The sequence below is a fragment of the Staurois parvus genome, unplaced genomic scaffold (genome assembly GCF_062004578.1).
Source record: "Staurois parvus isolate SC_StPar_1 unplaced genomic scaffold, SC_StPar_1.0 ptg002748l, whole genome shotgun sequence".
NCBI classification, from domain to species: Eukaryota; Metazoa; Chordata; class Amphibia; order Anura; family Ranidae; genus Staurois; species Staurois parvus.
The window spans coordinates 72,889-93,660 of NW_028320544.1; the positions used below are offsets into that span (position 1 = coordinate 72,889).

At 41.2% G+C, this 20,772-nt stretch overlaps 1 protein-coding gene across 1 annotated transcript in view; it reads right to left on the bottom strand.

The window, feature by feature from the left end:
- The window catches only part of LOC149429353 (netrin receptor UNC5A-like), a 245,243-nt gene that overhangs the window by 34,018 nt on the left and 190,453 nt on the right, over positions 1–20,772 (bottom strand). Inside the window, exons 11-13 of the mRNA XM_089666510.1 lie at positions 8,838–9,071; positions 5,564–5,713; positions 3,677–3,841 (exon numbers count right to left, since the gene is read on the bottom strand). Of these exons, the coding sequence (XP_089522636.1) occupies positions 3,677–3,841; positions 5,564–5,713; positions 8,838–9,071 (549 nt within the window). The remainder of the gene's footprint in view (positions 1–3,676; positions 3,842–5,563; positions 5,714–8,837; positions 9,072–20,772) is intronic.

Consider the following 20,772-nt stretch of genomic DNA (forward strand, 5'->3'; position numbering starts at 1 on the left):
TAACAATTCTGTCTGTCCCTGAGTAACAATTCTCTGGCACTCAGTAACAATTCTGTCTGTCCCTGAGTATGAATTCTGTGGCCCTGAGTAACAATTGTGTGTCTGTGCAAGTAACAATTCTGTGTCTGTGCAAGTAACAATTTTGTGTCTGTGAGAGTAACAATTCTCTGGCACTCAGTAACAATTCTGTCTGTCCCTGAGTAACAATTCTCTGGCACTCAGTAACAATTCTGTCTGTCCCTGAGTATGAATTCTGTGGCCCTGAGTAACAATTCTGTCTCTGTGCGAGTAACAATTCTGTGTCTGTGCAAGTAACAATTTTGTGTCTGTGAGAGTAACAATTCTCTGGCACTCAGTAACAATTCTGTCTGTCCCTGAGTAACAATTCTCTGGCACTCAGTAACAATTCTGTCTGTCCCTGAGTAACAATTCTCTGGCACTCAGTAACAATTCTGTCTGTCCCTGAGTAACAATTCTCTGGCACTCAGTAACAATTGTGTGTCTGTGCAAGTAACAATTCTGTGTCTGTGCAAGTAACAATTTTGTGTCTGTGAGAGTAACAATTCTCTGGCACTCAGTAACAATTCTGTCTGTCCCTGAGTAACAATTCTCTGGCACTCAGTAACAATTCTGTCTGTCCCTGAGTATGAATTCTGTGGCCCTGAGTAACAATTCTGTCTCTGTGCGAGTAACAATTCTGTGTCTGTGCAAGTAACAATTTTGTGTCTGTGAGAGTAACAATTCTCTGGCACTCAGTAACAATTCTGTCTGTCCCTGAGTAACAATTCTATGGCACTCAGTAACAATTCTGTCTTCCCTGAGTAACAATTCTCTGGCACTCAGTAACAATTCTGTCTGTCCCTGAGTATGAATTCTGTGGCCCTGAGTAACAATTCTGTCTCTGTGCGAGTAACAATTCTGTGTCTGTGCAAGTAACAATTTTGTGTCTGTGAGAGTAACAATTCTCTGGCACTCAGTAACAATTCTGTCTGTCCCTGAGTAACAATTCTCTGGCACTCAGTAACAATTCTGTCTGTCCCTGAGTATGAATTCTGTGGCCCTGAGTAACAATTGTGTGTCTGTGCAAGTAACAATTCTGTGTCTGTGCAAGTAACAATTTTGTGTCTGTGAGAGTAACAATTCTCTGGCACTCAGTAACAATTCTGTCTGTCCCTGAGTAACAATTCTCTGGCACTCAGTAACAATTCTGTCTGTCCCTGAGTAACAATTCTGTCTGTCCCTGAGTATGAATTCTGTGGCCCTGAGTAAGAATTCTCTGGCACTCAGTAACAATTCTGTCTGTCCCTGAGTATGAATTCTGTGGCCCTGAGTAACAATTGTGTGTCTGTGCAAGTAACAATTCTGTGTCTGTGCAAGTAACAATTTTGTGTCTGTGAGAGTAACAATTCTCTGGCACTCAGTAACAATTCTGTCTGTCCCTGAGTAACAATTCTCTGGCACTCAGTAACAATTCTGTCTGTCCCTGAGTATGAATTCTGTGGCCCTGAGTAACAATTCTGTCTCTGTGCGAGTAACAATTCTGTGTCTGTGCAAGTAACAATTTTGTGTCTGTGAGAGTAACAATTCTCTGGCACTCAGTAACAATTCTGTCTGTCCCTGAGTAACAATTCTCTGGCACTCAGTAACAATTCTGTCTGTCCCTGAGTAACAATTCTCTGGCACTCAGTAACAATTCTGTCTGTCCCTGAGTAACAATTCTGTCTGTCCCTGAGTATGAATTCTGTGGCCCTGAGTAAGAATTCTCTGGCACTCAGTAACAATTCTGTCTGTCCCTGAGTATGAATTCTGTGGCCCTGAGTAACAATTGTGTGTCTGTGCAAGTAACAATTCTGTGTCTGTGCAAGTAACAATTTTGTGTCTGTGAGAGTAACAATTCTCTGGCACTCAGTAACAATTCTGTCTGTCCCTGAGTAACAATTCTCTGGCACTCAGTAACAATTCTGTCTGTCCCTGAGTAACAATTCTCTGGCACTCAGTAACAATTCTGTCTGTCCCTGAGTAACAATTCTCTGGCACTCAGTAACAATTCTGTCTGTCCCTGAGTAACAATTCTGTCTGTCCCTGAGAATGAATTCTGTGGCCCTGAGTAAGAATTCTCTGGCACTCAGTAACAATTCTGTCTGTCCCTGAGTAACAATTCTCTGGCACTCAGTAACAATTCTGTCTGTCCCTGAGTAAAAATTCTGTGGCCCTAATAACGTTTCTGTGGCCCTAAGTAACAATTCTCTGGCACTGAGTAACAATTCTGTCTGTCCCTGAGTATGAATTCTGTGGCCCTAACTAGCGTTTCTTTGTCCCTAAATAACGATTCTGTGGCCCTCATTAACAAGTCTGTGTCCCTGAGTAATGGTTCTCTGTCCCTAAGTAACTTCTCTCTGTCCCCTATTCTCGTTTCTGTGGCCCTAACTCTGTCCCTGTCCCTAGTACAGAGCGGTCTGCCTCTGTTCAATGACTGCAGGCAAATGAAGATTTCCAAAATGGCCGCTATATATACCTCGACCATTACACAGTGCTGGCTGGCTGGCTGCTGATTGGCTGATGCGATCACATGTCGTTGAGGAATGCATTATGGGGCAGCGCGCCTTGTCTGCGCGCCTTCCCCGACATCCCCGCTCCGTCGCCGCACATGTCAGCCGCCATTTTCGGAAAAATTTCGATTCGCGCGTCCGAATTAGGCTGTTTTTCGGATTCGGCACGAATCGAAATTTTTCCGAAATTCGACTCGAATTCCACTTCGGATACTTCGATTCGCTCATCTCTAATTTATATCATTAATTATAATTATCATATATTGATTTTATTGATTCCCTGTTATTGTCATTTTTAGCACTGCACCTTTCTATATATTATTTCACTAAAGTTAAATAATGCTCTTGATATAAGTATAGTCCATTTATGTACCTCCTGAAACCTGACTCAAAAACTCCCAGAGACCGCATCATCCCACCTTGCCTTGTTAGGATGCTGCTAAGAGACTCCTAGATTTTTCTGATTCAAACACCCTCACATGTGCTTTCCCCCCCTGATGCAGTAACTCTGAGCTCAGTGTTTAAGAACTCTCTTCTGTGATGGTGGAGCTGAACACCAAGAGCTATTAGTCTCTTAGCAACATCCTAATAACAAGGCAGGATGGAATGATGTGATCTATGGGATTTTTTTTGAGTAAGGCTTCAGGGGGTATAGAAATGGCCTATAGCAAAGACGTTATTCAACATTGGTCAAAGCTGCACAGCTTTTTTTATCTATAGACACCCCTTACCTGCATCGGTAGTTTTTTGGTAAATGTGAACTATGCATTTAGGGTCATTTCACATGACCACATCTTGAAGTGATCTGAATTACACAAAAAGAGCTATCACCATCTCCAATGACATTGCCCATTTACTGGTCAACCCAGCAAGGTGTTGCTCAGTCCATCTGCAGTGTTTTGGCCAGTAACAGAGTGAATACTGTAGCAGCATGTGAGGATGGATATTGTGACATGGCCCTTACCTGGAAGCATGGTTGGCTTAACACACTTTGTTCCATCATACATGCATCCTCACTTCACTGTACCCCTGAATTCATCCATTCCTTGTCTCTTCCCAAACTTCTGAACTAAAGTTTCACAAGTATCCTCATTCTTCAACACACAGTAATTTTCCCATTGTCTCACCTTATTTAGATTAATGTTGATGTTGAAACTCTGACCATCTCCTTCCACCTGCCACACCCACACCCTGCAGGAGAGTTCACATGTGCTAAGAGTAAAGCGCTCCAGTGTAAATGTACAGTGCAAGTTCTCATGGACTCCATTCCAGATGTGATAGAACGGGATCTCCTGCAGGAAGAGAGAAAAACAATTGGAAAATGATCCTCACATGTTACCATAAAGGCCAGTGCTTTCTATAGTGAAACATATAATAAAGCCCTGCATAGCACCTTCAAGATAGGTGCTAGGTTTATATAAATAGACTTAGTTTGTATTTTGATAGGTAAATTTAGTTGTCACACTGTGGACATTGTGGTTATAATTGTTGTTAGGTAAAAGCATAACTTGCACACTGTAATCTGTGTTCTCCAGATGCTTCTGGATCTACTGCTATAGGCCTCAGGTGAGTGACCTGAATGCTAAGACCAGGGTTCTGCTAAAGTTGACTGGTCTGGTCTGTTCTTGTGAGTCTTTGTGAGTACAGATACCCCTAAAGGATTTAAGAGACTGTGTGCTACTTTAACCCCTCTGGTGGTAGGGAGTCAGCTGCTGGTCTTGAAGGGTACACCGGCTAGTGTTCCGAAGCGCTTTTCCCATTTTGTCTCTTACTTGAAGGGGCTCTAGTTTGCTACTACTACTACTGTATTAAAGCCACTGTTTGTTTCAAGTACAGACTTCATCACAGCTTATCTGAAAGAATACCTAAAGTCTTCAGCTGTACATAGTTTCTGTTTTTGGAGCATCCCACCTAATTCCCCCATCCCTATCCAAGTTCTCCCAAAATAAAAACAACAAAAGCAACACCCCTAGATTGGTCATTGAAGAAACTTGTGAATGAACCTATGTACCTGGCTGCGAGGCAAGGCTATTGGGGAAGGCATGGATAGTTTTCTTGTGGCTCCTACGGGAGTAGCGCTACACCTATAAGGGTTTGAATGCAATAGAGTGTGGCTTCTGGGGTTTCCTATGGTGCTGTTTATGCTGTTTGCTCACTCATTACAATCACTGGATGCTTTAAAATCATTGGAGTGCAGCCCGATTGGTTTGTCTGAATATATTTTAAACACCGAACTTTTGAGATTTCTTTATATTTCACTGCACATTGAACTTTGACTCAGGTCTTTTGTGTGGGAAGCTGGACTTCCTTGACAAGCATGGCTGTGCAAGTCTACAAGTCTACACATTTACAGTAAGAGACTAAATTATAAATAGTGGTAGGTTTTTTAAATGCTTATTCTTAATTGCGTTTTGGGAGGGTCATTTTAATTTAAGTTGTACATGTCACTTTGGTGTTTGTTAAAAGAAATTACACCGAATGAGCTGCTTTTCCACACAATAACACTTTACGCTTTATTGAATGTGTATTACTGCAACACACAGGGTATCAAGGAAACCTGTGCTGATGAAGAAAGAATACTGCCATCGTAGACCATTCCATCTGAAAACACAAGTTCCCTGGCTGTCATCGGTTTCAATACTGATTTGGATACATGTTCAAGGTCAGTAACTGAGAAAGTATTAAAGACAAGAACAGCTAGGCAATTAGCATTTTCGGAAAAATAGCCTTCCTATTTCTTCCAGTACAGCTTGCTATTTGCATATCTTCAGGACAATTTGCAGTTTACAGCTATTATGTAGATATTAGCGAAATTAGGTTGACACTATTGTTTAGCAAAGTGTTAATAATGTACATAATAAAAACTGCATTATATTTAGAAGTCAACTACAAATGTGAGGCTTGGTATGTATTGCAATAAATGTATTAGCCTATCACATACAGTCCTTCACATGGCCTGTGGTGTTTAATGGAAAGTATACTTCTAGTAATAGTACTCTGGGTATTATGCATACCTGGTAGCTAGCCAAGAGCTTGCTCTTCCACATGGTGCTATGCATGTCATGCACAGAAAGGCGCAGGTTGTGATAGCTGTCCTTAAAATGTAAGAGGCGTGGTTCGTCTAACAAATGCCCTCCCTGTTGTTTCTCCAGCTGTACCACCTCCTGTGGGACACAGTTACAGTAATAAAAGGATAAAGCATAAGGAACCTAATGCATTTTGAGAAATGGTCAAATAACATTTACAGGCTTGAATAATATGGCAGCGCGAACTGCAATGGATATGAGCACAAGTGCAATTACCCACAACAACCAATTATATTTTATATTACTCAAATAAGAACTGTGAAAAATAACTATTGATTGGTTGTGATGGGTTCCAACATTTTGCTACTTGCCTTATTTAAACCCACATGAAATCACAGAAATATATAATAGACTTATTGCTGACAACCTCTATTTCCATTCACAGTAATGTCTTTATTACATTTTACAGTAACAGAATAGAACAGTACAGTTAAGTACAGTAGGATTCCAAACCGGTGTTTTCCTTAATGTTGATAAAGAAAAGAAATATCATGAACTACAAATTGGAGTATTTAGGAAGGCAATTGGAGACAAGCATGAATCTGTAATCTTTGAGTGAATGTGTGTAATAGGGGAGCCGGGAATAATCATCTACCTAAGGAGTATAGATTGTAAGTGAATAGAGCGAACATGATGACTTTTCTGAGGCTGTGGAATAGAGCCTGGTTAAAATAGGGGGAGAAACAGGCCCGAAGCTTGGGTGTGACTATAAAGAGCGAAGAGGCATTAGGACAGAAAGAGAAAGAGAGGAAAGGAAGAGGGAAGACGAGCAGAAAGGAGAGGAAGGGGAAAGGAAAAGAGGGAGAGGAGGGGGGAGGCAATAGGATTATAGGCGGGAATCCATGTGGGGGAGAACAGGTTCTGCATGGTATCCACAGGTCACATGAGGAGAAGTAATACTAGTCTAGGGAGTTGTTGATGGCCAATCCAGGGAGACTAGACTTTGAGAAAAGCTTCTTGAGCATAATTCAGAATTCTCATCGTCTTCTCCTCTAACAAAGAGGGAGATTTACTAAAACTGGGGCACTCAGAAACTGGTGCAGCTCTAAATGGTAGCCAATCAGCTTTTAACGTCAGCTTCTTCAATTAGGCTTTGCCAATAAAACCTGGAAGCTGATTGGATTATTTGCAGAGCTGCACCAGATTTTGCACTCACCAGTTTTAGTAAATCACCCCCATAGTGTCTTCTCTGTTTATCTTCCTTGAGAAACAACCACTTGTTGCTTCCATGAAATTGTCTGTTTCATTGCCAAGAATATGGAATATTTCAGATTTTTCCCCCCAGAGGCTGGCCCCCCATGGACATTGTGCCTGGCTACTGAGCTCCTTTCACCATCCTCTCACTCAGGGCCAGGACAAGGTGAGGGGCAGCGGCAGCCTGTTGCAGTGAACTAAAGTGAGAAAGTTGAGAAGTGACAGTGGCAGAGAGGAGAGAGCCAAGGGGAGGTGTGGGCTGTATTGTGCTCTCCTGCTCAGGACAGTGCTCCTCCATACAGCAGATCACACAGGGTCACTCTTACATCAGACTGTACACAGTTTTATTACTGCCCCCATCCACATTTTGCCAGGAGATGGGCAGCCTTTAGAGGAAATAGGGGGTGGGTAATCAGACTTTGTGTGTACAGTCCAATATAGCAATTTTGTGTCATCTGCTGTATGGAGGAGCGCTGCTATGACAGGAGGGGGAGAGCACAGCCCAATAGGACAATACAGAACAGCCCAGGAGAACCTAGCAGACCCTTATCCTCTGCCCTGCAGATCCTTATTCTCTGCTTTTGTGACCCCTGTCTTCCAGCCTGGTGACCCCAGTACAAAGCACTGCTGACCCCAATCCTCTGCCCTGATAACCCCTGCTTTCCACCCAGCTGACCCCTGCCATCTGCTCTGTTGACGCCTGTCCTCTGCCGTGCTGACCCCTATCCTCTGCCCTGCTGACCCCCTGTACACTGCCATTGACTATTGTACACTCCCCTACTGACCTCTCATCCTCTGCCCTGCTGACCCACTGCACACTTCCTTCCTGACTCATCCTCTGCCCTGCTGAACCCTTGTCCTCTGTCTTGCTAACCCTTGTACACTGTCCTGATAACCCACTGTACAGTGACCTACAAATTAATTGCCTCTGTACACTACCCTACAAACTGCTGACCCTGTCCTCTGCCCTACTGATCCCCTGTACACTGCTCTACTGCCTCCTATACACTACCTTTCTGACCTTGCATCCTCTGCCACCCTGACATTTTTGACTGCACCCTCTCATCTGACATTTGAAAGCAGCATATTCACTGAGAGAAAAATATATTTTTAGAAATTTCCTTGCAAAAATTAGTCACAAATTACAATATTCAGAAGTAAAGGACTATAAAGAGATAAACGGCTGTTAGACTTGAATTGGGTTTAAATATGCTCATTTGAGCATATTATTCTGTTGTACTGTACATCAACCTTAATGTTTTTTGCAGACAGTCGGTGACAATTTGCATATATAATGAATGCAAATACAACTGTAGATACATATGTGTCTGCTTGTCATGTATGTCTGAGTCACTGACCTTACAGCTGCATCTGCCTACAAATCATCCAGAATACAAATGTCCACCTGGGCACAGCTGGCTTCCTTACACAGCTGCTGAACTTTGCTTCTCATCATCTTAAGATTGTTCAAGTGAGAGCTTTCCACAAAGGCCAACAGCTGACACCATGAAAGACGGATGCAACTGATTCGCATTGATAAATGCCTTGGTGCTATATTCAAGTACAAAGCATGCCAGCAAAAAGTACACTGAAGTTGGAAGCATTCACCTCAATACATTCTTCGGAGGAGATTAAATTATGATGCCTTTTCACAATTACAGGAGCACAGTTTGCTTTGCCTTTTCCCTTTCATTCTCTGACAATGTATTGTATAAATTGGCATCCGCCTGGTATTTGCCAGGATCCGCTCAATGTCATTTTTATCACATTTGTTGCAGGTGCTTCTTTAAAACGTTCTTCCATTGCTTTTCAAACATCTACAATCCTCTCATTATTCTCTATAGTACCCCTACGCAACTGATCTCCATCAGTGGGCTCAGCAATGAATTATTGTGTTACATCATGTTTTATGTGCCCCATAATCAACCATCTCCTATCATTACAGTCAGTGAACCACATCCAGGCTTTAATAGCTGTGTTTTATGTGTGGCTTTATCCTCTTACTCACCTTCATGGCATCTTGTGTGTCGGTGATGCAGTACACTCGCAGGCTGTACTCTAGAGATTTGCAGGAGGTGGGGGCAAAGAGTAGGAGCTTGAGGCGTTTGGTGGCTGACATACTGAGGGACTCTCCCACCAGAGCAAAGCGCCCCAGCTGCTCTGTGAAGAGGTAACAGTTGCGGGACTCCAGGTGGCAGTAATAGAGGGGTGAGGGGCTTCCACCATCAACTTGCAAGACATCCTGTTAACAAGTCATATAAACAGGGTAAGTCAACAGAACATCTCAAAAGCAATAAACTGCAATGTACTGTACATAGTTATTAAGAAAAGATACATATAACTACCTAGCGGTATGATTCCAGAAATGAGCTGGAACACATCCAAACACCGCAAAAAAAAGACAGCTAATCTCAACAAATACTGCTCTCTCTGCTTCTGCTCTCTCTATTTCTCTCAACATGTCTGAAATAGTTAATTTTGTACTGTTTTTCAGTGCATTCTGGGCATTTTGGAAGGTCTCCTGAGGTTATCTTTAACCTCCCTAGCGGTATGATTATGTCCATATTTCTGTGCTCAAAGCGGTACATTTTTTTGCATGGAAATATGTTTTTTTTATTGAAGGCCTGTAATTTTTAGGAATAACTCACTGAAATCTGTCCGAACAAGAGTCTAGTAAACATCCTGGGTATGATAAAACTTGAAACACGAAATCATAAATTATAATTTAATAAATAATCATAAAAAATAATAATATAATAATAAATTTAATTCAATAATATAATCAAACCAAAAACACTGAAATTTGAAATATAGCGCCAATTGTACATCACTGAGCAAAGTCGCAAAATCGTTTTCAGTGTCTGATGACGAATTTCCCCACAAATCATTTTCACTCAATTCTGCAAGTGGTTCTTATTTACTATCGCTGTTCTCTAGCTGGTCTAAAACCGCTTTTGACCTAAAGGGATGCTTTTTGAACACCATGGACTTTTCTCAGTTTCCAGGCAGAAAGAACAGTAAAAATGCAGGCAGGGCACAGGACAAAGCACTAGGGACAAAATGTATGTGAAATGGTTTGATACAGTAATGTTATACTATGTGATTTTAGTGATTTTAGTGAATGTCACTTTTTGTCATTTTCAAATTTCCCGCCAGTTCCGTCCCCCGTACGTCCTGACGCTCGCAGGGGACGAAGCCCAGATGACAGATGCCGGCATCGGCCGGATTACATTGCCGGGGACACTGCAGGAGGGACATCACGGAAGCGCAGGACAAGGTAAGTGATCGAGGGATCCCGGAGCAGCGTGGCATGGTAAGCCTGAGTGTAGCTCGGGGTTACCACTTGTGGTACTGAAACTTTACCCCGAGCTACACTTGGGAATACCGCCAGGGGGGTTAACATTCTAATGCAGTCATTGACATAAATATCATTTTTTTTTTCAAATTTGTCATTCCTAAAGTGCATTACACTTGTAACAACAGAAACCTGGATGCTGGCATTGTTGACCTCTCCTTATTAAAATGCTGATTGGCTGGTTGTCATGCTGATCCTCTTACTTCAAGACACTGATCCAGAAACAAGTATGAAAAGGAATTTTTACTTACATTCCTGATAGTTGTTTTGTGTGTCTGTAGCTCAGAATGTGTTGAACACAAAGGGTTAGCATACCAACCAAGGAACTGCACCATATGGTCAAAGGTTTCAGTTTCATCACATACAGGTGAAACTCAAAAAATTAGAATATCGTGCAAAAGTTCATTTATTTCAGTAATGCAACATAAAAGGTGAAACTAATATATGAGATAGACTCATTACATGCAAGCAAGATAGTTCAAGCTGTGATTTTTCATAATTGTGATGATTATGGCTTACAGCTCATGAAAACCCCAAATCCGCAATCTCAGAAAATTAGAATATTGTGAAAAGGTGCAATATTCTCGGCTCAAAGTGTCCCACTCTAATCAGCTAATTAAGCCATAACACCTGCAAAGGGTTTCTGAGCCTTTAAATGGTCTCTCAGTCTGGTTCAGTAGGAATCACAATCATGGGAAAGACTGCTGACCTGACAGTTGTGCAGAAAACCATCATTGACACCCTCCATAAGGAGGGAAAGCCTCAAAAGGTAATTGCAAAAGAAGTTGGATGATCCCAAAGTGCTGTATCAAAGCACATTAATAGAAAGTTATGTGGAAGGGAAAAGTGTGGAAGAAAAAGGTGCACAAGCAGCAGGGATGACCACAGCCTGGAGAGGATTGTCAGGAAAAGGTCATTCAAAAGTGTTGGGGATTTTCACAAGGAGTGGACTGAGGCTGGAGTCAGTGTATCAAGAGCCACCACACACACAGATGGATCCTGGACATGGGCTTCAAATGTCGTATTCCTTTTGTCAAGCCCCTCCTGAACAACAAACAACGTCAGAAGCGTCTTACCTGGGCTAAAGAAAAACAGACCTAGTCTGTTGCTCAGTGTTCCAAAGTCCTCCTTTCTGATGAGAGCAACTTTTGCATCTCATTTGGAAACCAAGGACCCAGAGTATGGAGGAAGAATGGAGAGGCACACACTGCAAGATGCTTGAAGTCCAGTGTAAAATGTCTACAGTCTGTGTTGATTTGGGGAGCCATGTCATCTGCTGGTGTTGGTCCACTGTGCTTCATTAAATCCAGGGTCAACGCAGCCGTCTACCAGGAGATTGTGGAGCACTTCATGCTTCCTTCCGCAGACTAGCTTTATGGGGATGCTGACTTCATTTTCCAGCAGGACTTGGCACCTGCCCACACTGCCAAAAGCGCCAAAACCTGGTTCAATGACTGTGGGTTTACTGTGCTTGATTGGCCAGCAAACTCGCCTGACCTGAATCCCATAGAGAATCTATGAGGCATTGCCAAGAGAAAGATGAGAGACATGAGACCGAACAATGCAGAAGAGCTGAAGGCCGCTATTGAAGCATCCTGGTCTTCCAGAACACCTCAGCAGTGCCACAGGCTGACAGCTTCCATGCCACGCCGCTTTGAGGCAGTAATTGCTGCAAAAGGGGCCCCAGCACTGATTTGCTTTATACTGGTGCCTAAAAATTAGTATTGCTTTCTTTTTTTCTGTCCTGCTTTAAAAACACATGTTACAGCTTTGCCGGTTTATGTTTTTTTTTTTTTTGATTGATTTCCTAATTTTGTTTAGTTATCAGTGAAGATTTTGTATTAAAAGTCCAGCTCAAAACAGAATGAAGACTAAATTATTATTATTATTATTATTATTATTATTATACAGGATTTATATAGTGCCAACAGTTTGCTCAGCACTTTACAATATAACGGGAGACAATACATCAACAATACAGTTCAATACAAGAGGGATAGGAGGGCCCTGCTCCTTGGAGCTTACAATCTAAGAGGGAATGACTAAATAAAGCTTCTCTCAGTTTTGGGGATAAAAACAGAAATGAAATACTTATTTTTTCAGTCCTTATACTTTCTTTTTTATAACTGAATGAAAACATTCTTGTGTGTATACCTTCCCATGATTATTCATAACATATTCTCAACTCATCTGATGCCTTGTTTGGAAAATCCAGTCCGAGGCTGACATAACTGTACTGACTACAGCTGTGAAGTCATTTTGTGTAGAGCTTCTCAAACAGCAATTTTAAACAGCTCTAATTAGTAAATAGCACCCACTGTGCAGGCAGATCCTGGCAGCACGAAAGCGCCAGTGTGTGTGTCTGCTTGGAATTCTAATCCAAAAGTATATTCTGGGTAGGAATATGATATATCCCATAAGAAACTACCGAGGGTACTATACGAAGGCTAATACAAAAAGCATACCTAACAGTAACACACAATAGAAGGGGCACAGAATACAAGTGATTAAGAGTGAAAACATTGCTGCCACCCAGCCCTCAATTCTTGACAGTTACAGTCGTTTAATGTAACCTATGGGCACTAAATGACAGCTTGTAACTTCAGAAATATAAGTTGTTATAAATAGCCAGCAGCCCGTGTCAGCCATCATCATACTCTACGTTAGACCTGCTGTCTAGACATCATTATCCAAAAGCAAGAGCGTGCCATTATGAATGTACATTTTCTGCATCTCTCAAATCCAGCAATCTTGTCATTCATATTCGGCTCAATCAGACTGTTCAATAAACACAATCAGCTGGGGAGCCATCCTATTCACTAAGAACATCTCTATCAACAACAAGCAGCCTCAAGGCACCCACTGTTTATTACCATAATATGAGCCTGTAAGGCAGACATCATTAACTTGGCGTGATTCAAATGTCCCACATTATTAACCTGGCATGGAAGCTCCGAAGAGACACAGAGCACACAGGTTTTCCACTTTCAAACAGGCAAGAAAAAAAGTCCCCCTGTTCATAAATAAAGACAAGAAATTGATTAGTGGGTTTCCACCTTACAGTAAGTAATGAGAAAATCCCACAATGTGGTAGCAATGCCGAACAGGGAAAACCTATTGATTTAAATGGGTTTTCATAGCTGGAGCTACAGTACATAGACTAAAGTCAGCCAACTACATCTCAGGAGTAAGCTCAATATAACCAGGAGGCTTTATAATACATATATAATGAAATGTGGTTTTACTTAGGCTTACTCATCTAATATTTACCCAAATTTGCTGAGTACAGCATATAGACAGCAACAATTATTTTACAAGTACTATGTTGTTTGATTAGTTGGAAGGCACACAGATGGATTTTGGATTTCAGATCTTTTCAACTTTAACTTTTAAACTCCCAAAGACCTGTGCATAGAACAGATGACAGATCTTGAAGCCCTGTTACAGCCAAAATGCTTTTTTAAATTTTTTTTTAGCTTTGAATGGAATGTGAAAAGTTTTGAACCTCTGTGTACTTTTATTGTTTCCAATGGGAGGCGAGAAGCACCTGTATATGATGGAGAATAAAAACCACACAACAGACACCCTGACTCTGGAAATAATAATAAGCATTACAATAAAGGTAAGAGCTCTGGGTTTATGTAAAAAAACCTCTCTGTAATAAATATAACAAAATATATCAAAATATACCAAAAATCAATAACTCCTTTATTAGTCAAAAATCCCAAAGGGTTATACCAACCCCCTTGACATAAACACATACTGTAAAAGCAAATAAAAACAGAAAGCCATAACCATGAACCCTAAGACCATACAGATCAAGAAGACTACTGAAGTCGATCGTTGGATCAATTTCTTTACAACCAGACTGCCCATAGATGGATCAAATTTCAGCCAGTCCCTTCTAAACTGAGATTTGATTCATCTATGGTCGGCTTAAACCCTTACCAGGGGCAGATTGACCATTTGGAAACTCGGGCACTGCCTGAGGGCCCGGGGTCAGTAGGGGGCCCCATGAGATGCCCCTGGTACTTTTTTCATATGCTTTTTTTAGTTTTGGCAAGGATACAGGGGCCCCATGATCCCCTATTGCCCGGGGCCCCATGAGTTGTCAGTCCGCCCCTGACCCTTACATATACCAAGTGAAGTGACTGGCCTAATGTGACACACAGAAATGAAACAAATCCTCCTTCATAAGTTGTACCTGTCTATCTGCAGTCTTCTCTTCTCTACATCCAAAGTTCTGACTTTTTAAAGCTTGTCTTAGAGATCCAGATAAAGGGGGTGGGGATCTTAAATTACACTCTGCAGAGCTCAGTGAGGAGAGCTGATTGGAGAGAAGGGACATACTCCCCTCCACAAAGCTCACAGGAACAGAGCTATGGCTGTCAATCTGCTGGAGGTCTCTACCTGTCACCATTTTTTTCTTGGTGTCAGGAAAACTTATCAGAAATGATTCATGCTGATAGAGGAATGAAGCAGCAGACAGAAATGACACTTTGTGCTCTTAATTGAGACAACTACACACTATAGAATGATATGCCTTCTCCATATTTCATGTTTAAAGTTTACAACCACTTTAAATCCAAGATATTATCCTTGAGCAGAATGTATCAAATGCGAACGCAGAAGGAGACAATACTGGAGCAAACCCTGTTACAACGAGTTCTGATTTAAACCATAATCCTGTGTAGTTTTGCTTGGATATATCCATGGCTATCGTGTGGATATTAAGGCTCAATTGAATTAACATCTTAACGCATATGGATAAATGTTCCACCATATATAACCCTGAGGATGAATTTTATGAATGTTTATTGTTTATCATTTGCATTCTACATATAGCTTCAGGCAGAGGGAATACACTTTGTTTTAATGTATTCACAGAATTTGCTCCTATAATGTGTCCTTCCCATTTGATATAGGGATACATGCTGCTTAAGGATAATATCGTGGGCTTACGGCTTTCTAATTTTTAATTACTTTTATGTTTTTATGTTGGGGTTTTGATATTACTGTGGGGGATATTTGACTAAAGACGTTATTGATTGTTAATATATGTTGATATATTCTGGTCATATAGTTTTTGACAGCCACCCAGAGTACTTACTTTTATTGTAGTACTTACTTTTTATTGTTGTCAGTTTGATTATACATGCCCATTTACTGTCTAATTTATGGCTGTCAAACAGGACAACAAGTGAGGGGACATTTTTCCAGCAGGAACACAAGCAGCAATATAAAACATTGGGTGAATTTCCACGTAGTTTAAGGCTGGTATACATGGACCGAAAATCGGTGCCGGACAAATTTTGCTCTGTGAGTATTGCTTTCTGTTCAACAGGTGCTAGAAAACCAGCATTCGGTCAGTGCATGCCACCAATGGCTATAGTGCTGATCTGTGTACTCTGAGTAGACTGTCAGACTACAATAGCACAACAGGAGAGATCCCTGCATCCACATCGCTTGTGTGGATGCAGAGATCTGTCAGTTTATTTTTTAATCTCATTGACTGACCAAAATAAATCTCTCCATGCTTTAGCCTCATACATTAAGCTAAATCTTTTCTTTTAGTAAATCAACCCCAATATTTCTCTTATTATTTTTACAGAAATTTTTACTTACATCTGTTTTAGAGATACATATTTTTTTTATGTTATGTGAATGTATGTCAAGTGTAGTGCTACTCCCGCAGGAGCCGCAAGGATACTGTCCAGGTCTTCCCCAAAAGCTTTGCCCCGCAATCAGGCACATAGGTTCATTCACACATTTCTTCGATGACCAGCCTAGGGGAGTTGTTTTTGTTGTTTTTATTTTTGGAGAACTTGGACAGGGTTGAGGGAATTAGGTGGGATACTCTAAAAAAATCCAAGAACTATGTACACTTGAGGACATAGATATTCTTCAGGATAAGATATAACAAAGTCCGAGCTTGCAACAAACAGTGGACTTCAGCTAAGGCAGCAGTAGTCGTTTAACTGAGTATCTCTTTCTTTGGCTCCATGTACACTGCAGCTGATAAAAACACGTTCAGCAGCGTTTCTGCATTTTTTTCAGCAACCCCTGAACTCTCCCTAATGTTTTCCTATGTGTCCATGTACACATAGTCGTATACAGGCAGTTGAATTTACAGTCGTTTTTTTGAATGCACCAAACTTGCATTCAGGAGTAGATTTTATCAGCGTTTCAAATGCCAAACGCTTGTAAACGTGGCTAATCGCGTTTATAAGTGTTTGCGTTTGGAATTTCTTTTTAACTCTTCCACTTCCAGAACCTTTTTTCATCATCAAAAATGCATGCAAAGCGTTCTCCCGGTACTCAAATGGACCTGGTGCACCATACTTTGAGGTTTCGCATGAAAGAAAATATGTTAGACACTGCTGCAATCATTTCTGCACAGAAATGAGCTGGAACACATCTCCAGGAAAAGACACAGAGGTCAGTGTGCTCACCAAATTTATACAGTGTCCCAGCATGCCATCAGAGCCTGCCTCTCTGGGATAGGCCAGGGCTGTAGCAATATTCATGCTGCCATTTGCATAGCTCCACACTTTTCATCCAGAACCTTCTCAAGCTTTCTGGATGCAGAGGGAGCTATCAGGCTGGCAGCAGTTGAACATACTGAGCAGACTAGCAGATGAGAGCAGCACTGATTACAGTGTGCAAACTACTGTATGTTTTTACCTAACAACAATCACAACCACACTAACAACAGTGTGGCAACTAAATTTACCTGCCAAAACACATACTAAATCTATCTATCTAAACCAAGCGCCTATCTAGGGGGGGTGCTACACAAGAAATATGTAAGCGTTAGACAGGTATTTATCACAGTACTCCCCCTGACAATGAATTCATTTGCCTCTCTTGAAGGGCAGACCCACCTTGGTTCAGACATTATGCAGGGGTAACATCTATTCCCTAGTCTGAAGCAATTTGATGGGTTGCAGGAAAGAAAATCATTCAGTTCCCCCATCAACACAGTCAGTGTTGATGGCGGAATACCTCAAGCAACTCTATTGTGTTCTGCTGGCAGGCAGAACACAATGATCACTGCTGGTGGCTATAGATGCTGTCAGTAATCACATGCAAAATAATTATAATCCAACAGGCTGGTTGTACTGAAGTTGATTGTTGGATCGACTTTAGTACAACCAGCCTGCCCATTAATGAATCAAATCTTGGCTGGTCCCTACTGAACGAGCTGAGTTTCAATCCATCTCCAGCTGGCTTAAAATGTAAGTTCAGGGATGATACAGTCATGTAAATCTTAGTGCCTGTAGAGTTCTTGGATGTGCTCAGAAGTGTCTGACATAGATCAGCCCCTGTTGCAGCCTCATACCTTTAAGGCTCAATGCTCACTAGCATTTTTTAAGCTCCTAGAAACCATTATCAGCATATTTTTTTCTGCTCCTAAGGCTAGTGTTATCCTTTGTGTCCATGCACACTGCTTTAGGCTATTAGCATTTTTTGAGCTTCAGCGTCTAGGAACAGAGAAAAAAATATTTTTGTAGAGTTTTTTTGAGCGTTTTTCAAGCACAAAAAAACTCTAACCGCTCCTAAACACTTCTAAATGCTACTAAAACACTAAAAGCTTTTCTTGGCTTTTTTTCCCCTCTACATGTACTGTAAAAACGCTAATAGAATGCTAACGCTCCTAAACGCTCCCAAATGCTCCTAGACGCTCCTGAATACTACTAAAACACTACTAAAAACTCTATTACTAGAATTTTTTTATCCAGCGTTTCTTGAGCTTAAAAAAACTGCTAGTGTTCATGGAGCTTTAACATGCTAAAGTTACAATGCTGCAGTCTGATCACTGGGAAAGATGGGTGCCTACAGTAGACTGATGATAACTCCGCCAGGCAAAATCTCCGGAATGGAGCTAGACTTCTAGACTAGTATGACTTTTTAACAATAAGAAGTGAAGCTTTTCTAAAAAAAAAACAAAAAACAATACTGTTTTAGTTTGTGTTTAATCTGTTTTATTGAGTTTTCAAAGATTAAGCAAACAAAATTACAAATGTTTGGTGTGACAAAAAAAAGAACTTTGTATCACTAGTACAATACAGGCGGTACACATAAAATGCTGTTGCAGATAGTAATATAAAGGGCATAAACCCATACCAATACAGACAGAGAGTGTGTACTATGTTATTGTAATCACCCTTAACCACTTCCAGATCGGACACTTTTACCCCCTTCCTGTCCAGGCCAATTTTCAGCTTTCAGTGCTATCACACTTTGAATGACAATTGCGCGGTCATGCAACACTGTACCCAAATGAATTTTTTACCATTTTTTTGACAGATAAAGCTGTATTTTGGTGGTATTTATTCACCGCTGGGATTTTTATTTTTTTGCTATGTAAATGAAAAAGTCCAAAAATTTTGAAAAAAAAGTGTTTTTTTATAAAATTTTGCAAATAAATAATATTTAATCATAAATCTTGGCCAAAATTTATTCCGTTATCTTTTTAGTAAAAAAAAAAAATCCAAATTAGTTTATAACCAAAAATTATAATTTTTAAACATTGTTTTTTACATTTTTATTTTATTTTTTTTTATTATTATTTTTTATTTATTTTTTTTTACATACTGTCACCCTAGCAGTACAGTGTCACCATGGTGACACTGTACTACTTGTGGGGAGTGATGAAGATTTTTTTTTTTTTACACTGATTGCTTTTACACCCATATAGGATGTAAAAGGAATCATTTCTCTTTCTCTCAGTCTGCATTCTTGCAGTAATTGAGAAGTACTGAGTGAGCTGTGATTGGTCACAGCTTGTCACATGGTACAAGGCTGTTGTGAATAGCTTTGTACCATGTGACCTCTGTGATCATTCACAGATTTCACACATAGTAAGCAATGATGTCACAAGTGACATCTTGCTTACTACTTTGCATGTGATCACTGATTGGCCAATCAGTGATCACATGATCGGGACCTCGTACAGAGGTCCTGTCCGACGATCGGTGTTTCACTGTGTCCGGAGGACACAGCGGGCACCGGATCGTGGTGCTGCGCGCTTTATATACAACGGCCGGACGGGAAGTGGTTAAGGGTGGGGAAAAACAATGCGTTAGTGGCAGTAGTAAGATTACAATGTTGAAACAATATGAAACCAAGGATATACAGTTGTGTCCAAAATTATTCAACCCCCAATGCTGTAAAGGGGTTTAGGGACTATAGTGTACATTTGGAATTGTATTCAGAATCAAATCCTACAAGGACGTTGTAACTACCCAAATGCAACTAAAATGACATCAATTGTTTATGTAATACAGTAGTAAATGGTTCTTATGTGGTTTCTTCATTGCCACAATTATTCAACCCCTTAAAGACTACCACTCTGAAGAACAGAGGTTCATACAGGTGCTTTCCATCAGGTATTGAAAACACCTGTGGATGTCACCGAGCAGCAATCAAGCATAATAAGCACCAATTAGGCAGCTTTAAAATGACTGTGATACTCAGCTCCTTCTAGACATTTACTGGTGTGGTTACAAACATGGTGAAGGCAAGAGAATGGTCCAGGAAGACAAGAGAAGAGGTGATTTCTCTTCACAGGAAGGGCAATGGCTATAAGAAGATTGCAAAGATGTTAAACATACCAAGAGACACCTTAGGAAGCATCATTCGCAAATTCAAGGCAAAGGGCACTGTTGAAACGCTACCTGGTCGTGGCAGAAAGAAGATGCTGACTTCGACTGCTGTGCGCTACCTGAAGCGTAGAGTGGAGAGAAGTCCCCGTGTGACTGCTGAGGAACTGAGAAAAGATTTGTCAGATGTGGGTACAGAAGTTTCAGCCCAGACAATAAGACGCACACTGCGTAATGAAGGCCTCCGTGCCAGAACTCCCAGGCGTACCCCCTTGCTGTCTCCAAAGAATAAGAAGAGTCGACTGCAGTATGCCAAAAGCCATGTGGACAAACCACAAAAGTTGTGGGATAGTGTTCTGTGGACTGATGAAACAAAATTAGAACTGTTTGGGCCCATGGATCAACGCTATGTTTGGAGGAGGAAGAACAAGGCCTATGATGAAAAGAACACCTTGCCTACTGTGAAGCATGGTGGAGGGTCAATCATGCTTTGGGGCTGTTTTGCTTCTGCAGGTACAGGGAAGCTTCAGCGTGTGCAAGGTACCATGAATTCTCTTCAGTACCAGGAGATATTGGATGGAAACGTGATGCAGTCCGTCACACACCTGAGGCTTGGGAGACGTTGGACCTTTCAACAGGACAATGATCCCAAGCATACCTCCAAGTCCACTAGAGCATGGTTGCAGAGGAAAGGCTGGAACATTTTGGAGTGGCCATCGCAGTCACCAGACTTAAATCCGATTGAGAACCTCTGGTGGGACTTAAAGAAAGCAGTTGCAGTGCGCAAGCCTAAGAATGTGACTGAACTGGAGGCCTTTGCCCATGAAGAATGGGCGAAGATACCCGTAGATCGCTGCAAGACACTTGTGTCAAGCTATGCTTCACGTTTAAAAGCTGTTATAACTGTAAAAGGATGCTGTACTAAGTACTAAGATTGAATGTCACTTGGGGGTTGAATAAAACTGATAATGCTGTGAGCACAG